General features: G+C 32.0%; 4 protein-coding genes across 4 annotated transcripts; 2 read left to right on the forward strand and 2 right to left on the reverse strand.

The window, feature by feature from the left end:
- The first annotated feature begins 6310 nt into the window (after positions 1 to 6310).
- LOC108861788 (F-box protein At2g38590-like) lies at positions 6311 to 7748 on the forward strand. Its single transcript, XM_018635744.2, has one exon. The coding sequence runs from the start codon at positions 6413 to 6415 to the stop codon at positions 7541 to 7543; it is 1131 nt and encodes a 376-aa protein (XP_018491246.1). The 5' UTR covers positions 6311 to 6412; the 3' UTR covers positions 7544 to 7748.
- Positions 7749 to 9320: 1572 nt separating this feature from the next.
- LOC108861805 (uncharacterized) lies at positions 9321 to 11415 on the forward strand. Its single transcript, XM_018635766.2, has 6 exons — positions 9321 to 9527; positions 9651 to 9977; positions 10020 to 10079; positions 10149 to 10412; positions 10742 to 10784; positions 10872 to 11415. The coding sequence occupies exons 1-6, from the start codon at positions 9464 to 9466 to the stop codon at positions 11104 to 11106; spliced, it is 993 nt and encodes a 330-aa protein (XP_018491268.1). The 5' UTR covers positions 9321 to 9463; the 3' UTR covers positions 11107 to 11415.
- A 236-nt stretch (positions 11416 to 11651) lies between these two features.
- Positions 11652 to 13111, reverse strand: LOC108861797 (cold-regulated 413 inner membrane protein 2, chloroplastic). Its single transcript, XM_018635754.2, has 6 exons — positions 12950 to 13111; positions 12735 to 12866; positions 12474 to 12569; positions 12280 to 12344; positions 12040 to 12109; positions 11652 to 11966 (listed from the first exon to the last, which is right to left on the reverse strand). The coding sequence occupies exons 1-6, from the start codon at positions 13090 to 13092 to the stop codon at positions 11801 to 11803; spliced, it is 672 nt and encodes a 223-aa protein (XP_018491256.1). The 5' UTR covers positions 13093 to 13111; the 3' UTR covers positions 11652 to 11800.
- A 529-nt stretch (positions 13112 to 13640) lies between these two features.
- On the reverse strand, positions 13641 to 18154 carry LOC108861778 (protein MEI2-like 5). Its single transcript, XM_018635732.2, has 12 exons — positions 17987 to 18154; positions 17138 to 17284; positions 16594 to 17042; positions 16353 to 16511; positions 16160 to 16276; positions 15920 to 16071; positions 15746 to 15834; positions 14750 to 15647; positions 14577 to 14661; positions 14433 to 14501; positions 14166 to 14348; positions 13641 to 14076 (listed from the first exon to the last, which is right to left on the reverse strand). The coding sequence occupies exons 2-12, from the start codon at positions 17259 to 17261 to the stop codon at positions 13996 to 13998; spliced, it is 2406 nt and encodes an 801-aa protein (XP_018491234.2). The 5' UTR covers positions 17262 to 17284; positions 17987 to 18154; the 3' UTR covers positions 13641 to 13995.
- Positions 18155 to 22705: the final 4551 nt, after the last annotated feature.

The raw sequence follows: 22705 nt of genomic DNA on the forward strand, positions 1-22705 counted from the left end.
TTAGTTATAACTTAATTATTATCCAAAAGAAAAACTATCTTACATATTTAGGCTATTAAGAAAATATTAGCTTTTGATCCGCACGCCTACACGGATGTTCGTTCATGTATTAATCTGTTAAAAAACTCATAAACATAATTATTTATGTTCTTATTATATATTCATAATTTTTGACCACTTTGTGTAACTGTCGACGTATTTAGTGTCCGTTTCGGTAACTATTACTTTTTTTTTATTCTATTGTATTTTAATTTATTCCACATTGTAAAGTAAAATTAAAGTAAAATATAAATTAAGTTTTAAAGTATATTTATGTTCTTATTATATATTCATAATTTTGACCACTTTGTGTAGTTGTCGATGTATTTAGTGTCCATTTCGGTAACTATTATATTATTTTTTTATTCTATTGTGTTTTAATTCATTCCACATTGTAAAGTAAAATTAAATTGTAAAATATAAATTAAATTTTAAAGTATATTTTTTGGTTTATAATATTAATATTCGGATTTAACTTTTAATCAAAGTAGCTATTATATGTATAATATAAATTGACTACTTACTTTTAGACACATAATTGATATATGTTTTAATTTTTAAAAAATGTTAAAATCCCTATTTTATATGTAGATCTTCTATCTTATGCAAAATGTGTTGAATGTTATTTTGTATATAACGTAATTACTTTTTGGAATTAGTATTTTATAATATTGTAAATGTACAATTAATATTGTACATGAAAATTGATATATTTTAATATAGTTAGAATATTTCAATTGTGGGTAGAGAGATTATTGTAAGTAATAACCTTAGTTCCATTGATTTAAAGATGTAAAGTGTTCACGGCCTCATGGGGTGACTACTGGTGATACTGATGATTTAAATTCAACTAGATTTTGACCCGCCCTTTAAAGAGCGGATATATTTTTGTTTTAGTTTAATTCTCATATTTGTATTTTTTTGTGATTATATTTGTATTTTCATTTTAATCATATTTGTGTATAAATCTTAATCAAAATATATTTTATTAAATAATAGCAATTTAAAAATTGATCTGGTATATTGCCGGTCGAATCCGCGAACCCGCCAACCCGCGAGTTTCAATTTTGTTTTGGTCAAGAAATATGACATGCACAACCTGCAAACAAATATTTTGTACCGACACACGCTCCATTTAATTTTGTGGTTTTCCGCGGGTTATAAGTTTTTTAAAAATAATTATTTAATTTATTGTTATAAAAATATATTTATATTAAAAAATATATATTTTCAAAGTTCTAAATTGTTTTTTTTAAATTACCATATTTTTAAAAAAATGTTTACTTTTCTTCTTATTTTTATTTTTTAAATACTTTTTAAGTCGGCGGGTATCCGCAATCCAAAATCTACCAACCCGCACCCCAAATAAAATATTCATAACCTGCATCCATAAATCGATTTTTTTTCAAATAGTTGAACCAAATTTATGATCCGCCTATTTTTTGTTTTATATTCTTTAAGAAATATTTTTTTTTACAAAATCCAGGTTGTAACCAATTATATCACTAAATATCTATTTTTTCTTTAGGATATATTTAATTTTTCTCTCACATCTCTGAACTTATAAATATAGCTGCAAAAAATATACAAAATTTGAAATTGAGATTAGTATGATAAGGAGTTCGATATAGTTTTGAAGTTAAAATATTCTGTTATAAATAAATGACATTTTGGAGTTATATATTTATGTGTAACAAAAAAATGATAGAGGCTTAGCAAAATTAACCACTCATCCATTGTGCTTATTACTAATAAAAACTTGCGTACGTAAAAAAAGGCTTACGTACATGAGTTCATACCTTTATAATAGTTGTGGCTTTTAGAAGAAAATTAAGGCGATGTAGATATTTCAGAAAAAATTGTAGAACACTATAGCCAATTAGCAATGAACAAAAAGGATCTTTCGCATAATCCAATGTAAAAAGAAAAGATCCCACGACGCAAACCAACTTTTTAGACGGTTTTTCTTGTTGCAATCTATTTTTTCGGTAGTGATATTATTAAACCGGTAGATAATTTTGTTGCAGTTACCATTATAAAAGGTATGTATATATATATTACTATAATTCAGTTATAAAATAAAAAGGGTGGACACAACTTTTATCAATAGGGCACACTGCAGAATTAATAGAATAGATATGAAAAAGTGGTGTTGCTAGATACAAAGGACAAAGGCTTTGTTGCAAAATACATAGGAGAATAACAATTCTGCTATTTTTTCCTTACGTGTGAATATGCTTTTGTGTGGAACAGTGGTGGTTGATTAATGTAATGGTTTGAGGTGAAAAAAAAAAAAAAAACTTGCTTGGTGCAGCTCGTTGTGCTCACGTGATGTCCCACCATGATGTGCTATTCATTTTAGCCTGCAAGCAGAAAGAGTACTAACTGCCATTTAATCATGTGTTCAATACAAACAGCTAGCTTACTATGCAATGCCATTTATGAACTAACTTAGAGAACATGGTGTAGTAAACTTATGGGACACCCTAATTCAGCAACTTTAGTCTTTTACTGACCAGGGAGACCTAAAAACAGTCCAAGCTCAAAAGTTAGGAACCAAAAACTTGAATGAAAATTTTTATTACTCATTAAAAGTTTTAAGATAAATTACCTGCAAAAGGAATTACACCATCTGAAGCAACTCTAGGAAGTTCAGGCACGGTCTTCTTTTATTTAGGTACTTGGATAAAAAATAATCCAAGAGCATCTGAGACAATCACAATAGAGAAAAATTTGGTTCTGTAGGATAGAGAGAACTTGATATCAGCCACACGTACAAGGCCTTTGCTGACAATACTCTTGCATTGAGAATCAGCATCCTCGATCAATTTCATAGCGTTCAATACCCAAACTGATGAATTATACTGTGATAATATTCTGCCTTCAGTTTTAACTAAATTGAATATTTGAAAATATATGATAATCAATATATTAGATATTGTTAAAATCTGTGGCGTAGAATATGGAATCTTCAGAAAAAAAAAAGAATATGGAAACAACTTAGGCAGAGTTAATTGATTGGCTATTTTCAAGGAATATTTAGGGAGGTTTAAATTAAAGTTATTTTCAATGGCATTTGAGGGTAAATATTGAGAAAAAGTTAGGGTTAATTACTAATTGTATTTCAATTTTAATAGTTAAGATAGTTAAGATATTTTTAGTATCAACTGATTCATATTCTTTTAGTTCATAGTTCAAATCATTGAACTTGCATTTTTACCATATTCTTTTAGTTCATAGTTCAAATCATTGAACTTGCATTTTTACTTACAGACTTCATGAATATTATTTGATAAATGATTTGTCATATGTTATTCATTATATTTAATGTTGATTTTTAGTTTTGTTAAACTTTTTAAAATATAAATATGATGTATGCATTATATTTAATGTTGATATTTATTTTTGTTAAACTTTTTAGAATACGGTAATAACTCATACATCATCATTAAAATAAGTATATTTAAATGCGACAGTATAATTTTCGAAATATTATTTAATTTAGTATTTTATAGTTACACCGTTTATATTACTAAAATTTTCAAAAATTTCTACAATCCTTTTTAAAATTATAAAATTTTAATCGTAAAATCATTACTTTCTTATATATCTATAAATTTTGTAAATATTGTTTAGTTTTAAATTTTATAATTATAAAATATTATATCAATTTTTATTAATTTTATACACATTGATTTAATATATTTAACCAAAGTAAATAGATAGAAAATCTATTTAAGATTATAACTATGTATATTCTTAAATATAATTTTAAAGGGAAAATCGAATTTTAAATACTAAGAGTGTCACTTTATATCACTTTAAACACTGAATTTTTTTTGCCAACACTTTAAACCTTCAAAGTGTCATTTTTAACATAACAAACCTATAACAAACTTCCAACGTCATTTTCCTATTCATATGTGACTGGTACTCACTTTACTGATAAAAACTAATAAAATAATAAAATTAATAAAAAAATAATAAAAATACACTAAAATTCGAATAAAATTGGAAAAACTGCAAAAAGATCAAAACAAAGTTCAAAAAAAATCTAAAAGTTCAAAAATATAAAAATTAAAATTTCAAATTTAAAAATAAAGAAAATATTAAAATTCTAAAAAAAATAAAAAATAAGATCTAAAATTGAAATTTAAAAACTTTAAAAATTCAAAAAATTCAAAAATAAGATCTAAAAATAAAAGTTTAAACATTAAAACTAAAATTGTAAATATTTAACCGAAAAATTAATAACAAAGAGAGTACTTATCTCTAAAGATGTGAAGTTTATGGAAGAAGAAGGTTTATGTGCTTAGAAGAATTGGGATGAGCTCAAGGATCTGTGATGTAGCAGAAACTACGATAACACAATGAATCATATTTAGTCTGAGAATACCTAGGATCAAAATCTTCTTGATTCGTTAAGAACTCTCGAGTTATACTCGTAACAAAGAAATAAATGTTTCAAACTTCTCTTTATAAAAATCAATATCAATAATCTGAATACAAAACAAAGACTAAAGACTATATATAAGAAAACAATAAAACCCTAAAATAATAAATATAATTATTTAAACTAATTAATAAAATCAATAATAAGATATTTTAAATATTTCCAAATATCTATCTACATCAATATGTCTCAAGCATCAGATAAGGCAAACAAGCTGAGAATTATTTTGGGGAATCTTAGAATCAATTTATCAAATGAGAAGAAGACCACGTGGGAATGATATTTTTCTTATATTTTATGATATTTATTCTAATTCTTTGGCTTTTATATCAAATTGTAATATTATGATAGATGTTTAATGTAATATTTATATTTTTATATTTTTATATTGTATATTTACTTATTATTTATTTTGTTATATATTTTTCAGATAGATGTTTAATGTAGTTTTTCTATTTCTTATATTGTATATTTACTTATTATTTATTTTTCTTATATTTTATATTTGTTTTTCTAATATTATAATAAATGTTTGTTGTAATTTTTAATTTTTATACTATATATTTACTTATTAATTATTTTTCTATACGTTTTTAAGATAGAAGTTTAATTTAATATTTCTATTTCTTACACTGTATATTTACATATATATATTTTCTTATACTGTATATTTACTTATTCTAAATTTTTTGCTTTTATATACATTATAATATTACGTTCGATGTTTAATGTAATATTTATATTTCTTATATTGTATATTTACTTATTATTTATTTTTCTTATATTTATATTTACTTATTCTAATATTACGATAAATGTTTAATAAAATATTTCTATTTCTTATATTGCATATTTACTTATTGTTTATTTTTTATTATATTGTATATTTATTTATTCTAATTTTTTGTTTTTGTATCAAATGTTTGATGTAATTTTTTAATTCCTTGTATTGTATATTTACTTATTATATATTTTTTCTTATATTGTATATTTACTTTTTTTAGTACTAATGTCACGTGTCATCTTCCGGGAGAAAATTTTTTTTCGATGTGGACGCTTATTATTTATTTTTTCTTATATTTATTATTACCTATTCCAATATTCCAATAAATTTTTAGTAAAATATTTTTATTTCTTATATTGTATATTTACTTATTGTTTATTTTTCTTATATTATATATTTATTTATTCTAATTTTTTGTTTTTTTATCAAATGTTTAACGTAATATTTTGATTTCTTGTATTGTATATTTACTTATAATATATTTTCCTTATATTGTATATTTACTTTTTTATTTATTTTTCATTTTTAATACCAATACCACATGTCATCTTTTGGAAAAAAAAAATTCGCTGATCTAGACGATTTTTGGAGTCTCGTATAGTCTCTTTTATTAGTATAGATATGTAGAGAAGATGCATACTGGTTTCACAAAAAAAAAAGAGAAGATGCATACTTGTCATTTATATCTTTGATGAAATCTATTTTAATCACTTTGATCTTAGTTTGAGAATTTTATTTTTCGGTATATATGAGATCATTTCTCTAAATTAATCAATATTATTAAAATAAGAACATGACATACTGATATAGGTGTGGTTTAACTATTTTAATATAATTATTAAAATTTCTTATTAATCATTTAAGAAAAATATTATACAAATAAAACACAAATATAATTAAAACACAAATATAATTTTTTTTTAAATGTAACGGGTCAAGGATCTAGTTAGAAATACTAATTAATATTTCTAGAAATTAGTATTTTTATAAATTGATACTCCATGATATTAGTTTTTTTTTGTCAAACCGTTATTTGGCGTTCCAGGGTTTGAGGTATTCAATTGTTGTATATAATACATATGAGGCTCAAGGGATCAGCAGACAAACAAACAAAACCCTAGTTGCAGGTTGAAATAATGACGATGATCTCCGATCTTCCAATAAGTTTGGTAGAGGAGATTCTATCTAGGGTTCCTCTGAAAAATATGGGAGCAGTGCGGTTAACTTGCAAAGAGTGGGACGCTTTATCCAAGAGTCGAAGCTTTTCAAAGATGCATATTGGTAAACTAAGCGCAGCAGATGAGTCTATGATTGTCGTCTTGATGGATTACAATCTATATCTCATGAGGGTCGTTCAAGCCGTCAATGAAGATCCATTTATAGAGCGTATAGGTAAACTTAACAAACAAAATAAGATATCTAAAGTTTTTCACTGTGGCGGTTTATTGTTATGCGACTTGAGAGAAGACAAGACCAGGGTTATTGTTTGCAATCCGTATTGGGGACAAACAAGGTCGATAGAATTATCTAGATATTCTTACTTCACATGGAGATTTGACACGTTCAGACACGCTCTAGGATACGAGGACAAGGGTTCTTATCGTAGCTACAAATTGTTGATCAGGTTTACAGATCAGTATTATTATACACCCACAAACGAGTGTTCACTGTATCGGATTTACGATTTCGACTCTAGTTTATGGAAGACTCTTGATATCACTACACTCTGGAGTATACGGTATCATCATCATGGCGTGTCTGTCAAGGGAAACACTTACTGGCCTGCTTCACTAATAAATAGCCCAACCGAAGATTACATAATCAGTTTCGATTTCACAAGTGAGAGTTTTGGTCCGCTTCTGCGTCTGCCGTTTGACCCTATGTATAGTGAAAATGTGACTTTATCATGTGTTAGAGAAGAGAAGCTTGCGGTTTTATTTAGGAATGCCGAAGTTGGTGAGTTTGAGATATGGATTAGTACTAAGATTGAGGCCAAAGAGGTGTTGTGGAGCAAGTTCTTGTCAGTGGAAATGGAAACGGGATCTTTCTCTCTGACTAGAAATAATAGTTTCTTCATTGACGAAGAGAAGAAAGTTGCGATGGGTAACTGCAAAACATTCAAAATCGTTGGAGAGGCTGGATACTTAAAAAAAATGGAACTCGTAGAACGTGCAGGCAGAGACGGAAACTTGTATATGGAAAATGCATGTTCTTATGTTCCTAGTCTAGTGCAAATAAAGCAACCTGCTTCAGGACGTAAAAGGTAACAACAAAACATGTCGAGACTTGTCTCACTTGAAAAACCGTAGCTGGGTCTGGTAATCTGCAGGAGGGAAGGCAAGCGAGAAATAATTATGTGATGATTAGTCGTTTAGTATCACATTTCTGGTTTCATCTTTGACTCTTTGTCCTACATTTATTTCTTTTGATGCAACGTGTCTCTCTTAATATTATAAAATGTTTTTTTTATTATTCTCAAGATCTTTATTTATGTCATCGTAGGTTCAAGGGAATGGTTCATATAGAAATATAAATGCCGAAAGACTTTAATTAATAAAAAATCAAAGTTACAAAAAGGTGTTTAAAAACAAAACAAATATAACAAGGAAATGTAATTGTAGCTAAATTTATGTTCCTTCGTACCAGTCGGCTGACTAGCATTGAGGACACTGCAATCCATTCTCTGTTCCGGAAGATTCTTTTTGAAACTATCCATTCCAGCGAACCACGCATGGTATCGCAACATAATTCATCATCCAAATCAATCACTGTTTTGTTTTGTTCAACAGACTTACCACGAACAAAAATTCAGCTGAGTTGTTACACTAACCCCATGTTTATATACCAAAATTTCAGCTGAGCTGTGTTTCAATTGTTTTCTACGTGCTAACAGTAATCTATTAAGAATTTCAATTGATCCAATATCGGATGGACTATGAGCCGGCCATGCCAGTCCTGATGGTATATTTTGAATTATGTGTACTTGCAGGAACAACTTTCAAACGAGACCCACAGAGAGGTACTTCGAAGCAAGTTCTCATGAGATATGAGGTATGTTCAGGCATTGGAAAGCAAAACATGTCATATATCTGAATGGAACACAAAAAAAAAACAAATCGATCAAAAACGAATAATCTAATTTATTTAGCTATTATAATTTAATACTTTCTAATATCGGAAATTCCGAACATAAATTAACAAGAAGAGAAAAATAAACCAAAAACGTAAGTTCTTTACAAACCTAAAAATAATCTTAGTTGAATAAACCAAATCTGAATAGAAGCCATATAAAATGTTTTTTTTATTATTTTCCTCTTGTTCTAGATGTTTGTGCTTGCAACTCTCAGTTCAACTTTTGTGAATCAAAAGTTAATACCTAGAGAAAATAAAGAAACACTTATAACTTGGGGGAAAAGTTACCACATGAACTTTCTCATAAAAGAAAAACTAATCTGAACAAAAAATTACATTGTGAAAAAAGGATAGAGACACTAATCTTAACAAGCACATTCGTTATGTTTCATAGGAAACACTTTAGCTTTTCCTTATTTTTTTAAACTTTACTTACATGTTCTCTCTGTTGTTGTTCGATTCAGTACAACAACAACAGTTAAAAGGACACTCCTAGCTTTAAAAGACAACATTCTCCAATACTAGCGTTATTAAATAGATAAAACATTGTTTACACTCACTTCTAATGAGAACCTATGATGTAATTTAATCTTCATATGTCACTCTAATCAAAAACTCTTTTTTCACGAAATACCAATCCCATATTTTCATCTTTATTTACCATTTAGGAGATCAAAATAGTTAGGAAGAGGTTTGAATTTTTCCCACCAAAAGAGGAGCTTCTTAAATATTTTCATGTACAATATAAGTTGATCTGTAAATACCTTTTCCTCTTTATGGTGTTTTCTCTTGCTTGACGATTCTAGCTTCCTAGTTTCTCCTTTCTCAAGTTTTCTTATATTCTCTCATTCATGTCTTCGCGTCCCTTCTCTCTCCCATCCCAAGAAATCTTTGATTCTATGATTCTCCCTTTTCTCTTCATCTTTATACCTGAGAGAGAACTTCTTCGCAACCATTCTATCTTTCCTTTCCCCTATCCCAAAACAACCTGACAAGTCTATCTCTCTCTCTCTCTCTCTTTTTCTCTCTCAAAAGCTTCAACTAACAAGAAATAAATGGCTCACCGTATAGCTCCTCGCTGCTTCCAGATCATGCTTCTATGTCTTCTTATCACTTCACGTAATCTCTCTGCGTCTGATACAATATTAGAGTATATAAGCTGCTCGATTTTTATTCTTGCACATTCTCAAATGCAACGAACTAACCTGATTTTTTTAAATCTGATGACTGGTTTGGTTTCAGCTCTAGATGTTAGAGCTCAGGGAGGAGAAGGTGATATACCAGTAGTTAATCCTACACCTCAAGGTGGTGATACCACCACACCAACCATAACCCAACCATCACCGCCAACCTCAACATTCCCAGGTCCAGTCACGAACCCAAATCCACCAACCGGCGGCTATCCACCACTAGATGGTACAACACCACCAACAGGTGGTGGCTATCCACCACTTGATGGCACCACTCCAACCGGTGGTTACCCACCACTTGATGGTACTACACCACCGGTTGGTGGTGGTGGAGGTGGTGACCCTGGTGCAGGTGGTGGTGCACCTGGTGGAGGTGGTGGTGACACTGGTGCAGGCGGTGGTGGTGCTGCACCTGGTGGAGGCGGTGGTGGTGACAATGGTGGAGGTGGTGGTGGTGGTGCACCTGGTGGAGGTGGTGGTGGTGGTGCACCTGGTGGAGGCGGTGGTGGTGCTGCACCTGGTGGAGGCGGTGGTGGTGATAATGGTGGAGGTGGTGGTGGTGGTGGTGGAGGCGGAGGTCAGTGGTGTATAGCGAAAGCAACTGCTTCGCCAACATCATTACAAGTGGCTTTGGATTACGCTTGTGGGTATGGAGGAGCTGATTGTGGCCAGATCCAACAAGGTGCAAGCTGCTACGAGCCTAACACTATTCGTGATCATGCGTCCTTTGCTTTCAATAGTTATTACCAGAAGCATCCTGGTTCAGATAGCTGCAACTTTGGAGGGGCTGCACAACTTACCAGCGCAGATCCAAGTAAGACGCTACCTTTTTATCTACAAATCTACAAAGACTTAATTATAAGAACCAGATGAAAGTATAAATAATAAGTTACATGAATACTAGCATCCATATACTCTGCTTCTTTCTATGCTGCCTCCATGTATTGAGCTATTTGAGACCTCTACAAGACTACAACTTGAGTTGAGTGTCTAGATTAAGTTCATGAACCTAGGAATACTATCCCCACCATTACCATATGATTCTAATGTATGAAATAACTCAATAACAACTAGAGTTTTCACCTGTATGCGCTAAATATAAATTCGAGTGTAGTACTCAAATCTGCCCTTACGCTGCTCCAGGTAAAGGAAGTTGTCGCTTCCCATCATCATCAGGAACTGTCAGGTATGTTTCTCTTTCCGCTAAATTAACGTCTTAACCTGGCAAACAAATTGAGAAAAAATAACAGTGACTTCTATATGCCAAATGCAGCACAAGCCCGCCAAGTCAACCAAGTCCACCAGATTTTAATCCACCACCTTCTACTCCTGCATACCCACCCCCAATAACAACTCCACCTACAGACATACCTGGTTCTGGACCACCCTACGGCGTGGCAGAGCCAACGGGGCTTCCGAGTTCAGCAACTCATGTGTCACGTAGCTTCTTCTCAATGTTTACAGCGGTAGGAATACTAGTGCCACTGCTCAGGCAAAATTATCTCTAAACGGACAAAGGGTTTCAGGATTTCCATCTCTCTCTGCAAATTACAAGACTCGTTTCCTACAAATACACCATCACGATAGTATGGAGTTGAAGAAATCAGCCGTGATCAGCAAGAAGATTTTAATCCAAGACCTTACACAAATCATCTGTTCTCTTTGCTATATAGTTCATAATGGGAAGTATATTTATTTAGTAGGCAATATTACAAAATCAAAGGGCTTAGGTTATATACATTCTTGTAGACACGTTAAGCATAATGTATCTCTTTTACAGTTCTAGAGAATAAAAGTACTTAGGGATTGGTTAAAAACACACACAATATAAAATGAAATTTACATCAAGTACTTACATACCTGCAAGCATTCCAAAACGGGTAGGCACACCAACGATGGAGAGGCAAACTCCACCTTACCTGCAGCGTTTTAAAGCAGTTCCTCGCATCACAATATCCATAACAGTGCCTTCATTCTGAGTGGGAGTTTCAACCTCAAAACAAGTTTATTGTAGAATCATTTACAACTAAAAGACCAGTATGTTACCAGCTAATAGTGCTAAATATAAGCATCTCATACACAGCGGATAAACATAAGCACATTGAGTTGAGTAACACTAAGTAAATAAATACAGACCGTTATTTATCGCCTCTTCGTAGACAGCGTTACATTGATTTACAGATGACAGTCACACGAGTATAGTTATATCAAGAAAAGGACAGATACAAGTGTGACACCAATGATGCTTAAAGTGGCGACAACTGAGCCCTGATCGAACGCTTTCTGCAAGCTGCCTGCTCGTGAGAAATGCTGAAAAGCCAGAAAACAAGATATTGCCAAAGAAATGAGAGCCCCTTCTTGCTTCCCTCTGCAAACATGGAAAGAGACAATGAGTCTCCGCTAAAGAAAAGAAAACACACAAAATTCTCTAAAACTCTAACCTTATGCTCATAACTTGAAATGGCGCCACAATCGCCAAGAGTAATGCAATGAATGGCAGCTCAAGTTCACCTATTAAAAAAAATAAAGAATAATTACACGCAGGTAAAGACAGGGATAAACTTCTGCAGATATAAGAGCTGACGAGACATAAAAACGATATTGATATTAGCATGATTGCCAAATAACTGCCAGTAAAACGCAGACGAACAAAACAAAACCAGATGAAGATGAAAAGAGACCTGGAAAAGCGAAGAAAAGTCGAGCAAGAAGCGCCACAAATGCTGTCCAGATGCCATATTCACCCCTGCAAAATCAAATGCAAAAGTTTTAATGAACTTCAAGATGGGCAGTTCAATCAAACAAAGTTCTCTCATCCAGAACAAGAAAAGGAGAACATACATATCATATTATAGTCATTCTAGAAAGAGCTTACTTTGCCCAGGAGATAATGCCTGATGGTGCGGTTAGAGCAAGTAACGGAACAACAAAGGACTTGTGGATACCTGTACCTCTTGCAAGCATCAATGCACTACCCAAAGAAACACCAATTCAGTTTGTATATAGCAATTGAAAACACTCAAAAGCTACAGAATCAATTAGCTATATATCGCAATTCACACCAACACATGATCTCTCTCAAGGCAATCAAAACCAACAGATTCAAGCTAAAAGTTCCAATGTGAGGAGAACCTACACGCAAGAGATTGTGGAGATCCATTGTAGATTATGAACAGACATCGGAGCAGCATAACAGACCACACTCGATCCTCTCTTTCTCTGCTTCTCCTCAGCCTTCGTAGCAGTTCGCTGACGATCTAACGATACTCTGCCAACATTCAGAACGATAAGAATCACACAAAAATGAGATCCTAAATCATCTGTTTGAGAAATTGGAATCGCTCATCTTACCTTAGCGGATTGAAGCAAACAGCACTCGTATGGTGAGTTACAACGGAGAGATCTGATGAACAAGGCCGGGGTTTAAGAGAGAGAAACGGCTTGTGGTGGTGGAGAGAGACGATCCGGGACGATGAGATACAGAGACTCGCCATGTGTAAAATTTGTTTAGATGACGGAGTGATCCTTTCCGTTAAATCGTATCATTTCGTGCAATAACTAGCCGGCACGTGGATGGTGTAGGTTTTCGCGCAACTGCTTTAAAAGTGGGACCCAGGAGTACACTAGCCACGTGGACGGTGTAGCTTTTCTCGCACGTGATATAAAAGTGGGGGCCCGAGTTACACGTGATTGAGGAGAAACGTACTCGCAAGCAAATCAATCATTCAAAAGAATCTTGAATCTCCACCGTTGGTATCAACTCGAAATATACAAGGGTCCACGTAGGATTCCACGTCATCATTAAATAACTAACTAAATATGAATTTCATGTCGGCATAAACAGCACGCCACGTTTTGGACATGACATGTTGATTAGATCTTATCTTTCTCTTCTTTTCTTTCTTTTTTTCTATCAAAGATCTTATCTTCTTCTTTTTTTACATCTACATGTGAAACAACATACAGAAATAATATACTGTAACGAGACTAGAGACTAGAGACTTGAATACAAAAGACCTGAGAGTGATCTTGGATTGCTTACTGTACAAATTGCCAAAGCTTTTAATAAATAAAAGCAACAAGAGTCACAGAAAGAGTTACAACATCATACCCACATAAAATCCGAGTATTCATGGCTTTTTCTTAATATACAGTGCTCCATGGAACCAAACCAAAAAAAAAACATGAAGAGAAAAGAAGAAACAGAGTAGAGTACGATAGATAAGATACTCTCCAGCTGCAGCATTTAAAACCTGCAAATCGTAAAACACACTTTTGCAAGGCTCCTGCATCAGTTATAACTCTGCCTTTCACCCATTATGTACGGTTAATAATTAGTACTTGAAAAAGAAAAAACAAAGCCATGATCACAACACCGAGTCTTCTTCTCTCTTGGGTCAGCTCTTCTCTCTACCATCGTCATCATCATTAACCTCAGAGTCAAATAAATCCCCGTTCTTAGTTTCCTTAACAATAACCTGTAATGACCACAAAGCAACCCATAACCATGTATCAACACTAGAATTAACTTTCCTTATCGATTATTTAAAATGTCGTCGTTTCAGACCTGTTCAGCAGAGTCTGAGTTGTTAGGTGTGTCGAAGATAATTGGACGGCAACGCATGTCTTCATTCATCAAGCTCGAGTTCTGAAAATGGGCTATAAGTGCAGTTTTGCCTTGTATCCTAGCGTATGCTAATGAAGCCACTTTCTCACTGTTGAACTTCTCCCACTTCTTCCCGTTAAACGCCTGCAACATAATAAGCAATGTTATATATTCAGTTCATCTTGTAAACTGAGTTTACCAAATATTTTAGAAGGAGAGAGAAGAGACCTCGTAAAATGGAATAATGAGATCAGGAGAGAGCATGTTGATGAATGCATAGCCAACATTGCATTTGTTCTGCAAAACCAAAAAACATTTATCAACTGCTCGTTCTATAAGTTAGTGAACTCCTTAACGAATCTTTTATTTTACCTTAAAATCAATGGGCAAGTAGAGAAAGTTGTAAGTGCCTTGGTTCTTTTCATCAATCGCCGCTAACAACATCTTTGAAGTGTATCTGTTGATAACAAAAAAAGCATAAAACAAAGTTATATATAACATTCTGAGAAGAAGAAATATTGGTAAAGAAAAGAAAAAGCTTTTACTTGTTAGGAATGTTCTTAATCATCAAGGTAGTCCTAGAATCTTCTCCATTCATAATCTTCTCCAAATCAAGCTGGAACTGCTTCCTGCTTTCAACCTGGCTCGAACTGTTCTCCACTCGACGGGACCTTCCATTCTCATACAATCCATCAACACCAGAAGAGGTGAACCGTCCAGGGTTTAGACCGCTGCTTAAGAACATAGGGCTGAACCTCGGCGAAGACATCATTCTGTAACTCGAGAAACCGTTCTCAGGGTTCATAATCCCATGATTAGCCATTCTCGACGGGAAACTCCCACCGTTGAGACCACTCGTTCCTTGAAGACCACCACCAACTGTGTTCAAGTACATAGTGTCCTTCGAAGACTCCGGGAAGAATCCAAAATGTTTCTCTAGAGGAACATTAGATGGTGCAGACCCAACGTGGAGATGATGATGATGATGATGGATGCGGTTTTGTGTTTGGTGCAGGAACGGAACAGACCGGTCTACACGAGCCGAGGAGAAGGGAACCCCAGTGGATGATGTTGACCAAACAGAAGAGTTTGAAGGCTCGGAGCGTGTGTTGGGACTTCCCCAGAGAAACTCTGACCCGGATAACGTCTCGATGCCGCCTCCGTTCGAGATCAAAGGACCAGAAGGAGAGAGGTTTCCATTGTACTTGTTGTTATCCGGCTTTGGCTCTCGGAACAGATGAGACGTCTGTTGGAAGACGTTGCTATTGACTGGACTCCTACCGATGGGTGCAAGCTTGGAGCTTGGAGCTTGTGAGTTTAGAGCAGAAGCCAAACCAGACAGGTGGCTGTTCCTTGTAGGACTTACTCCAAAAACGGGTGACCTGCTCAGCACACTCTGAAGCGGACTTCCCTCAACGGGACTGTTCATCTGCAGCCAGTTACCTGCAACAACATCCCACAGTGTTAGCCTCACCACAACAAACAGTGTTAGCTAGCTTCTAAGCATGTTAAAAAATTAAAACTCTGTTTAAATGACTCACTTGGAGGAGAGTTTGCCATGGGTGAACCAAGCAGAGGTATGTAATGCAAATCATCGTTCTCAAGCTCTTGGTTAAGTTGCAGCATCAAGCTAGAAAGATCAAATGTATGTATGGTCAGAGATAAGCAAACATTACATTAATGATTACTTGGAGGATGAAAGAAAAGATACAAACCTTCGACGAGCTCCTCCAGGGCGACTAGGTTCAACTTTAATACGCTTTCCAGCAATCTCACACCTATTTAAAGCCTTTAATGCTGCTTCAGCAGCTCGAACATCGTAAAATTCGACGAACTTGTGGTGCCTCTTATGCGGTGTCTCCCTTATCTGCTTTTCAGTAAATAAATAAATAAAAAACAAAACTTAAACATTTGATGTTTTTCTTTACTAACAACCTCAATATGAATATATATACCTCTTTGATCTCGCCGTGAGCACCAAATATTCCATGCAAGTCATCGTTAGTTATGGAAGGATCCAGGTTAAAAACCACTAGTGTCCCCTGATTCATATCCTTCTCAGATGGATTATCCTACACGGAACAACATGCACATTTAGATACAAAACTAGAGCAGCTAGACAGATTAATTTTAACAAAGAAACCAAACCTTAGGGATTGAGAAGTGAATATCCAACTTCCTCCGTCTTAACGGTTTGTTCTGTAAAGACCGCATAGCCATTCGAGCAGCACGAATGTCGTAATAAGATATCATGACAAACCCCCTATGCTTACAAGTAGTATAGAGCGTTCTAATGTCACCGTATTGCTGCCACATCACAAAAAAACATAAACCCATCAGCGTCTGTAGAGTTAAGCTTTTGTTATATAAACGAATCCGAAAGTTATACCTCAAAGAGAGTCTTGAGCTCAGAGTCCTCTACATTGCTGTTAATGTTACGGACAAACAACGTTCTCGAGGGATGTTCACCGTAAGGATGCTCGCCAGCAACCGTTGTTCCAGTTCCAGCGCCGTTCTGAACATTGAACTGCGGAACTGCTGCATTATTCCCACCAACGAGACTTAGCCTTGGAGGACCACCACCACCACCACTCATGGTCAAGCCGTCGCGAAAGTCAGCGTCGAGCTCCATGCCTCCTCCGCTGCCGAAGAGATCATAATCATCAGCGTCTGGTGGTAGCTCGGTGAGGTCAAGATCGTCCATCATCCCAGTGAGAAGATCGTCTTCGTCAGGGAGCATAATGGAATGAGACTCAATGTCGTGGTCGTGGATGGGACGAGAAGAAGCAGCCGCGTCGTCTAGGAATGGGAAACCATCTCGGCTGTCACTTGATTGCACTGCAAAAAAAGAAGTCAAAACTTGTAAGTAAGCAAGAGATATAACATAACATAAGCATAGCATAGATGGTCATTAAGAGACATGGTTTTAATACGTTTTCCATGGGGAAGAACAGGTAAAGAAGCGGAGAAGAGAGAAGCATCATTAGGGAGATGACGGTGGCGTCCCATTCCAGAGGGAATCCCCCAAGCACCAGCTACGTCTAGTGGAATATCCATTCACAAAAGTTATCTTCTTTGATCTACAAAAACACACAGGTTGGATATACCTTTTTAAAAAAAATCAAGGTACAAGAGTGGATAATACATTTGAAATCTCAAGTCATGTGATGAAAAATTAACATGCAAGCAATAAATATTGATTTAAGTCAAAAAGAAAAATCAAAACCACAAACCAACAAACAAAAAATTGATCAATGTTCAAACCAAACAATAAACTCTGCAAAAGCTCAAAAGTATTTGAAGAAAATATTCAACGGTCATGAAAGTCAATCTTGTCCCTTTACAGTTGAAGAAAGACTAAAAATGAGTAATTGACTAACGAAACTGTTAACTGGTTAAGAGCTCAAATCTAAGACCAATAGTATTGTCTATGAAATGAGAATCAAAACCAAAGAAGATCGTTGAGCCAAACACTCACACAAACTCAGAACAAGGTTTTGATCGGTCCTAATCCGGATCATCAAAAGCTAAAACCTTTCAGACACGATTTTGATCAATATCGCCGACACAAACAATACAGGAAAAGTTTCAGCTTTTTGAAGATCAAAAAGCCACCAGACAAGAAACCCTTTAAAAGTCTAAGAAAGGGTTTAGACAAAAACCCAGAAAAAAAAACATTCAGTTGGCGAAGAAAACATGATAACCAGAAATAAAAATTTGTTGCGAAAAAAATGGGGGAAAATCTCGAAAGTGATGAGGTAAAAAGAGTTATAATTAATTACCTCTCTAAAAGGTGCAGTTACCAAACAGCGACGATGATCACGATACAGAGAGCAGGAAGCGAGAGAGAGAGAGATTAATCTCTACCACCAACCAAAAAAAAGAGAGAGAGAGAGATGAAGAAGAAGAGGAATAATGGAGGAAAAATATCAGAACAAGACAAGAAAGGATGAGAATGATTGATGGGCTTAAGGAGGTTTTTCTTAACTCTATTTAAATACATTTTTGCGTCCGATTTTGACATTTTTTAACTTGTGATTTTGACACTTCCGTATTTTTTATTTATTTATCTTTTACTCTCTCCTGTTATTATCCATTAATGTCTTCAGATTTTATCAGATTATTATTTAAATTTTCCCTAGCACACATAACTTCCGTATGCATTTTCAGCAAATACTCCATTATCTCCTATATTTACTACCCATTAATTGTTGGGATTGACAAGGTATATATTTATAATTTTATAATTACATAAAAACTCTATAAACTAATATTTGATAAATTAATAAACACTACTCCCTCTGTTTTTTAAAGATCCATATTCTAGAAAAAAAATTTGTTTTAAAAAGATACATTTTTTACTTTTTCAATGTATTATTTAATAAAAATCTGTTAACTTCAAGAAAATTAATTGTGTTTATTGGATTTTTATTGGTTAAAGATTATGGAAAATTGTTATTCACAAAAATCAATGCATTTTTAATGTGATTTCTTAATATATGTGAAAAGTCTAGAATATGTATCTTTAAAAAACAGAGGGAGTATTAATTAATAAATTTTTATGGTTATGAAATTGAACTGGTTCAAAACACATAAATTAATAAGATAATAGTTTTTTACAAATTTTTTTATTACATAATCTCATTAAAACCAGAAATTAATAATTATATATATATTATATAAGTACAAATTAAACATTATATATTGTTGGTTTTATATTCACAATGAATATTAAAATGGATCAATCCATTTTATCTACTTAGATGAAATTTATTTTAACTTTTATAGTAAAATTAATTTTTATATTCGTTTAAAGTGTCATACATTTGATAAATATTTTTATATTTAATCTAATAACCCACAATACTACAATTGTGAAAACATGAGTTATTATCCTATACACCATAAAATTAGATATTATATATCTTAACTAAATTTAATTTTTAATAAGTAAATATAAATAATTTTTACATAAACAAAATAAAATAAGTATTCTATTTTTAAAATCAAAATGTAATGTAAAGTTCATTATTTTGGTTTATTTTGTGCATATAGAAACTTAAATTAATGTTTATAGTTTATAAATAATTGATATATTAAAATTAATTTAATATATTTATTATTTGTTGTAAATAACTCAACTTTGGTTATGGAAATTTTATTTTTTATTGTTGAATTCCAATTTAAATTAATATCAATTACAATATTATTTTAATAATAATTCAAAATTAATGAATTATTTAAAAGTTTATAAATTTTGATAATGAAAGATAATGGTATTAAATCTTCAAAAATGCCAAAGTATATCAATTATTTGTTCTAAAACATTTGAATGTTTCAAAATATTAGAAGAGTAGTGACCAAAAGCATATTGCGATAATATCCTTAATAAGATTTGTAAATTTGTTTGGAAAATAGTGAAAACATAATATTTCAAAATTTTATAAGAGTAAAAAATATGGATGATTTTTCTTTAATATCATTGATGTCATTATATATACTTTGAAGTTTACAAATGATATCATTTTGAAAAAAAAAACATTTTGTTATGGTCATTCAGTCTTGATTTAAAAAAATTATGGGTAAATAAAGAGAATATTATTTCAAATTAAAGAAAACTTAAATATCCATGAAATCATTTCTCATGGAATATGATATATTTTATTAAAATATAAATATTTATTAACTTATAAACTTATAAAGAAAAATATAAAGGAGACAGTCTTGTACGTAATATCAGAAAACAACTAACCTTCGTCATCTTTATAGATACAAAGCTACCTGAGTGGTTCGCAGAATCTACATAAATTTGTATTTTTTATATTGATGACAAAAAAAACTACACCAATATAGATTTTTATAAACTGAGTGGGGAGGAAGGGGGAACGTGTATTAACATCGGTTAGACTAGACCTGAGTATTTTAACCTGGATCCGTAGACCCGATTCGAAACCGACCCGAAAATATCCAAACCGGAACCAATCAGAAAGTTTATAAGTACATGTTGGGTCCAAAAATTTTCTACCCGAATAGGTCTGGACTCGAAAAGAACCGACACAAATAGATTTGACCCGACAAGAACCGATTCATACCCGACTTAAAAACATTAATATCAAAAACTAGGTTTTATTATGTTCTATTTCCTATATTTTATTTTATAATTTAGTTGAAATATTTTTCTTGTTAATAATTTTTGTTAAAATTTTTGTAATATTTTCAAGTAATATGAAGCTTTAGGTGTAAAATTTAGAATTCAATTTTTTTTTAGTTTTAATAGTTTATTTTAAGTTATTTTTAAGTTATTTTAAAAGATTTTAGATACATATGACATATTTTGACTAAATATATATGACATATTTTGACTAAATTTGATTAAATTTGTATATTTTTTTCTTTTTAGATTTTGAATACCTGAACCCGACTCAGATCCGAAAAATTATGGGTATTTTATAAGTATTTTAATTGTAGACCCGAACCGACCCGGATCCGATCAAGAACCGACCCGAAAATTTAAAAGTACCTGTTGGGTCCAAATGTTTGAGGTCCGAAAGAACTAAAGGAACCGACCCGAACACGATCCGAAGACCCGAATGCCCAGACCTAGGTTAAACATTGGAATCACTATTATAACAACTAAAACATGATCCGCACCCTAGTTAAGTTATTTGATTTAACTTGTTTTTAACGTAAATTCATAAACCACTAATTTTAAAAAAATATCCATGTATATTTTTTATTTTTTGTAAATTACATTTAGAATAAAATATATTATTTATAATTTAAATGTTTGATAATAATATTTTCCATTTGTACGTATATTATATTTAAAATAATCAGCGACTTCGACTAGTATGGATTCAGGTTATTGTTTTTCTACTGGTTTGTTATAATCAGTCAAATAAACTGAAAACATCAATTAATAAACACAATTACTCGGCATTGATTTTACGCCATACCCAATCACCAAACAGACCTGCATTTGACCAAGAATGCAACATCTTTAAGATGCTAGTTGGTGCCTTGGTGATAAGATGAATTTATTTCAGAAATCAATACGAGACATGAGAATAAGATAGACTAGAAGTCTATAAACATAGAATACGAATATAATATTAGTATATGGTAAAGTATATCCTAGGGGGCTGGAAAGATTTAAAAAGAGGGGCCGAAATGAGTGTTATTAAATAATGTTGGATAATGCATCACTATAATATTTTAACATACTTCTTATCCCATAATCAATTGAGTCATTGAGATGTCAAGTCATCCTCCACGAAAGTACATGGGGGATCTGTAAACTAAAATTTACTTGGATTATGAAGAACCATTGCAAGAACTTATACCGGGGTGGCAAAAGCTAGCAGAGCATAGAACTATCATTTCCTAGAGATTATGAAGAACCTGTATAACTCTTGCAGTGGTAATGAAGCTTTTAGCGTGAAAAAAAAAAATTACGAAGAACCTGTAACATCTCGATTTCGGTTTTATTTAGAAAAGTTTAAAAAAATAATTTGACTACCTATATTATTAAAGTATATTTATTTTTTTTATTACATATTCATTTAAAATTCTAAAAAAAAGTGTGATTAAAATAAAGTAATAGAATGGTAGATGAACGATATTGTTCCAATGATGCCAAAGTATAAAAAAATCATGTGATAATTACAGGAAGTAAACACGATTTAACATAAATAACATGTGGATCCAATAACCATAGACGGTCGAGATATTTAAGAACTATACTCGCTGATTATTGATTTGATATCACGAATATATGTAATTGTTTTGTGAAATTTGAACTATGACGTTTATTTATGTGTATATGTTTTTCCATCCTGAATGTGACAGAACTGTTTACAAATACATCACGAATACATCGTCTGGAAATATGATATTACTTTTTAAAAACTATAACTCTTCAATATACAATTGATTTTTTATATATAAATACTATAGAATAGCACTGAGAGAAAACTATCACAGAATAGTTTTCAATAGTTAAAATGATTAAAAGAGGTTTCATCAAAAAATGAAATTGCAATTATACTCATACTCTATAGATATATAAAATAAATAAATATTAAAATACATCTTTTTGAACTTTAAAAGCAAATTTAAAAATAATTTAAGAAAATCTTCTTAAATTTGAATTTACGAAAACATTTCTTAATGTGTTTGACATCATTTTAATTTGTTTTAAGAAATCTTCCTGGAGAAGTAAAATATATGCATAAATTAAAAAGATATTGATACATATATATAATATCTTCATTGAATATATTAAAATTTTCATATATGTAAAGTTAAAAATACATTTTAAAGGTGTGTTTAAGAAGATTTTCATAAATATATATTTATGAATACTTTATTTAATTTGAATTATATGTCTCATTAAAATAAGTTTCATTAAAATAAGTTTCATAAAAAATGAAACTACAATTATATTCATACTCTATAGATATATAAAATAAATAAATATTAAAATACATCTTTCTGAATTT

Source organism: Raphanus sativus, chromosome 1, assembly GCF_000801105.2.
Source record: "Raphanus sativus cultivar WK10039 chromosome 1, ASM80110v3, whole genome shotgun sequence".
Lineage (NCBI taxonomy): Eukaryota > Viridiplantae > Streptophyta > Magnoliopsida > Brassicales > Brassicaceae > Raphanus > Raphanus sativus.

What these genes read in the sequence shown, in the direction of transcription:
- LOC108861788 (XM_018635744.2), top strand. Translation starts at nt 6,413, where the DNA reads ATGACGATGATCTCCGATCTTCCAATAAGTTTGGTAGAGGAGATTCTA.
- LOC108861805 (XM_018635766.2), top strand. Translation starts at nt 9,464, where the DNA reads ATGGCTCACCGTATAGCTCCTCGCTGCTTCCAGATCATGCTTCTATGT. An exon ending in ATGTCTTCTTATCACTTCAC is followed by an intron (nt 9,528 to 9,650) that starts GTAATCTCTCTG and finishes GTTTGGTTTCAG; the next exon opens with CTCTAGATGTTAGAGCTCAG. An exon ending in TCATCATCAGGAACTGTCAG is followed by an intron (nt 10,785 to 10,871) that starts GTATGTTTCTCT and finishes TGCCAAATGCAG; the next exon opens with CACAAGCCCGCCAAGTCAAC.
- LOC108861797 (XM_018635754.2), bottom strand. Translation starts at nt 13,092, where the DNA reads ATGGCGAGTCTCTGTATCTCATCGTCCCGGATCGTCTCTCTCCACCAC. An exon ending in ACTTTTCTTCGCTTTTCCAG is followed by an intron (nt 12,110 to 12,279) that starts GTCTCTTTTCAT and finishes TTTTTTTAATAG; the next exon opens with GTGAACTTGAGCTGCCATTC. An exon ending in TTTCAAGTTATGAGCATAAG is followed by an intron (nt 11,967 to 12,039) that starts GTTAGAGTTTTA and finishes CCATGTTTGCAG; the next exon opens with AGGGAAGCAAGAAGGGGCTC.
- LOC108861778 (XM_018635732.2), bottom strand. Translation starts at nt 17,261, where the DNA reads ATGGATATTCCACTAGACGTAGCTGGTGCTTGGGGGATTCCCTCTGGA. An exon ending in CTCACGGCGAGATCAAAGAG is followed by an intron (nt 16,072 to 16,159) that starts GTATATATATTC and finishes ACTGAAAAGCAG; the next exon opens with ATAAGGGAGACACCGCATAA. An exon ending in ACTTGCCCATTGATTTTAAG is followed by an intron (nt 14,502 to 14,576) that starts GTAAAATAAAAG and finishes TTGGTTTTGCAG; the next exon opens with AACAAATGCAATGTTGGCTA.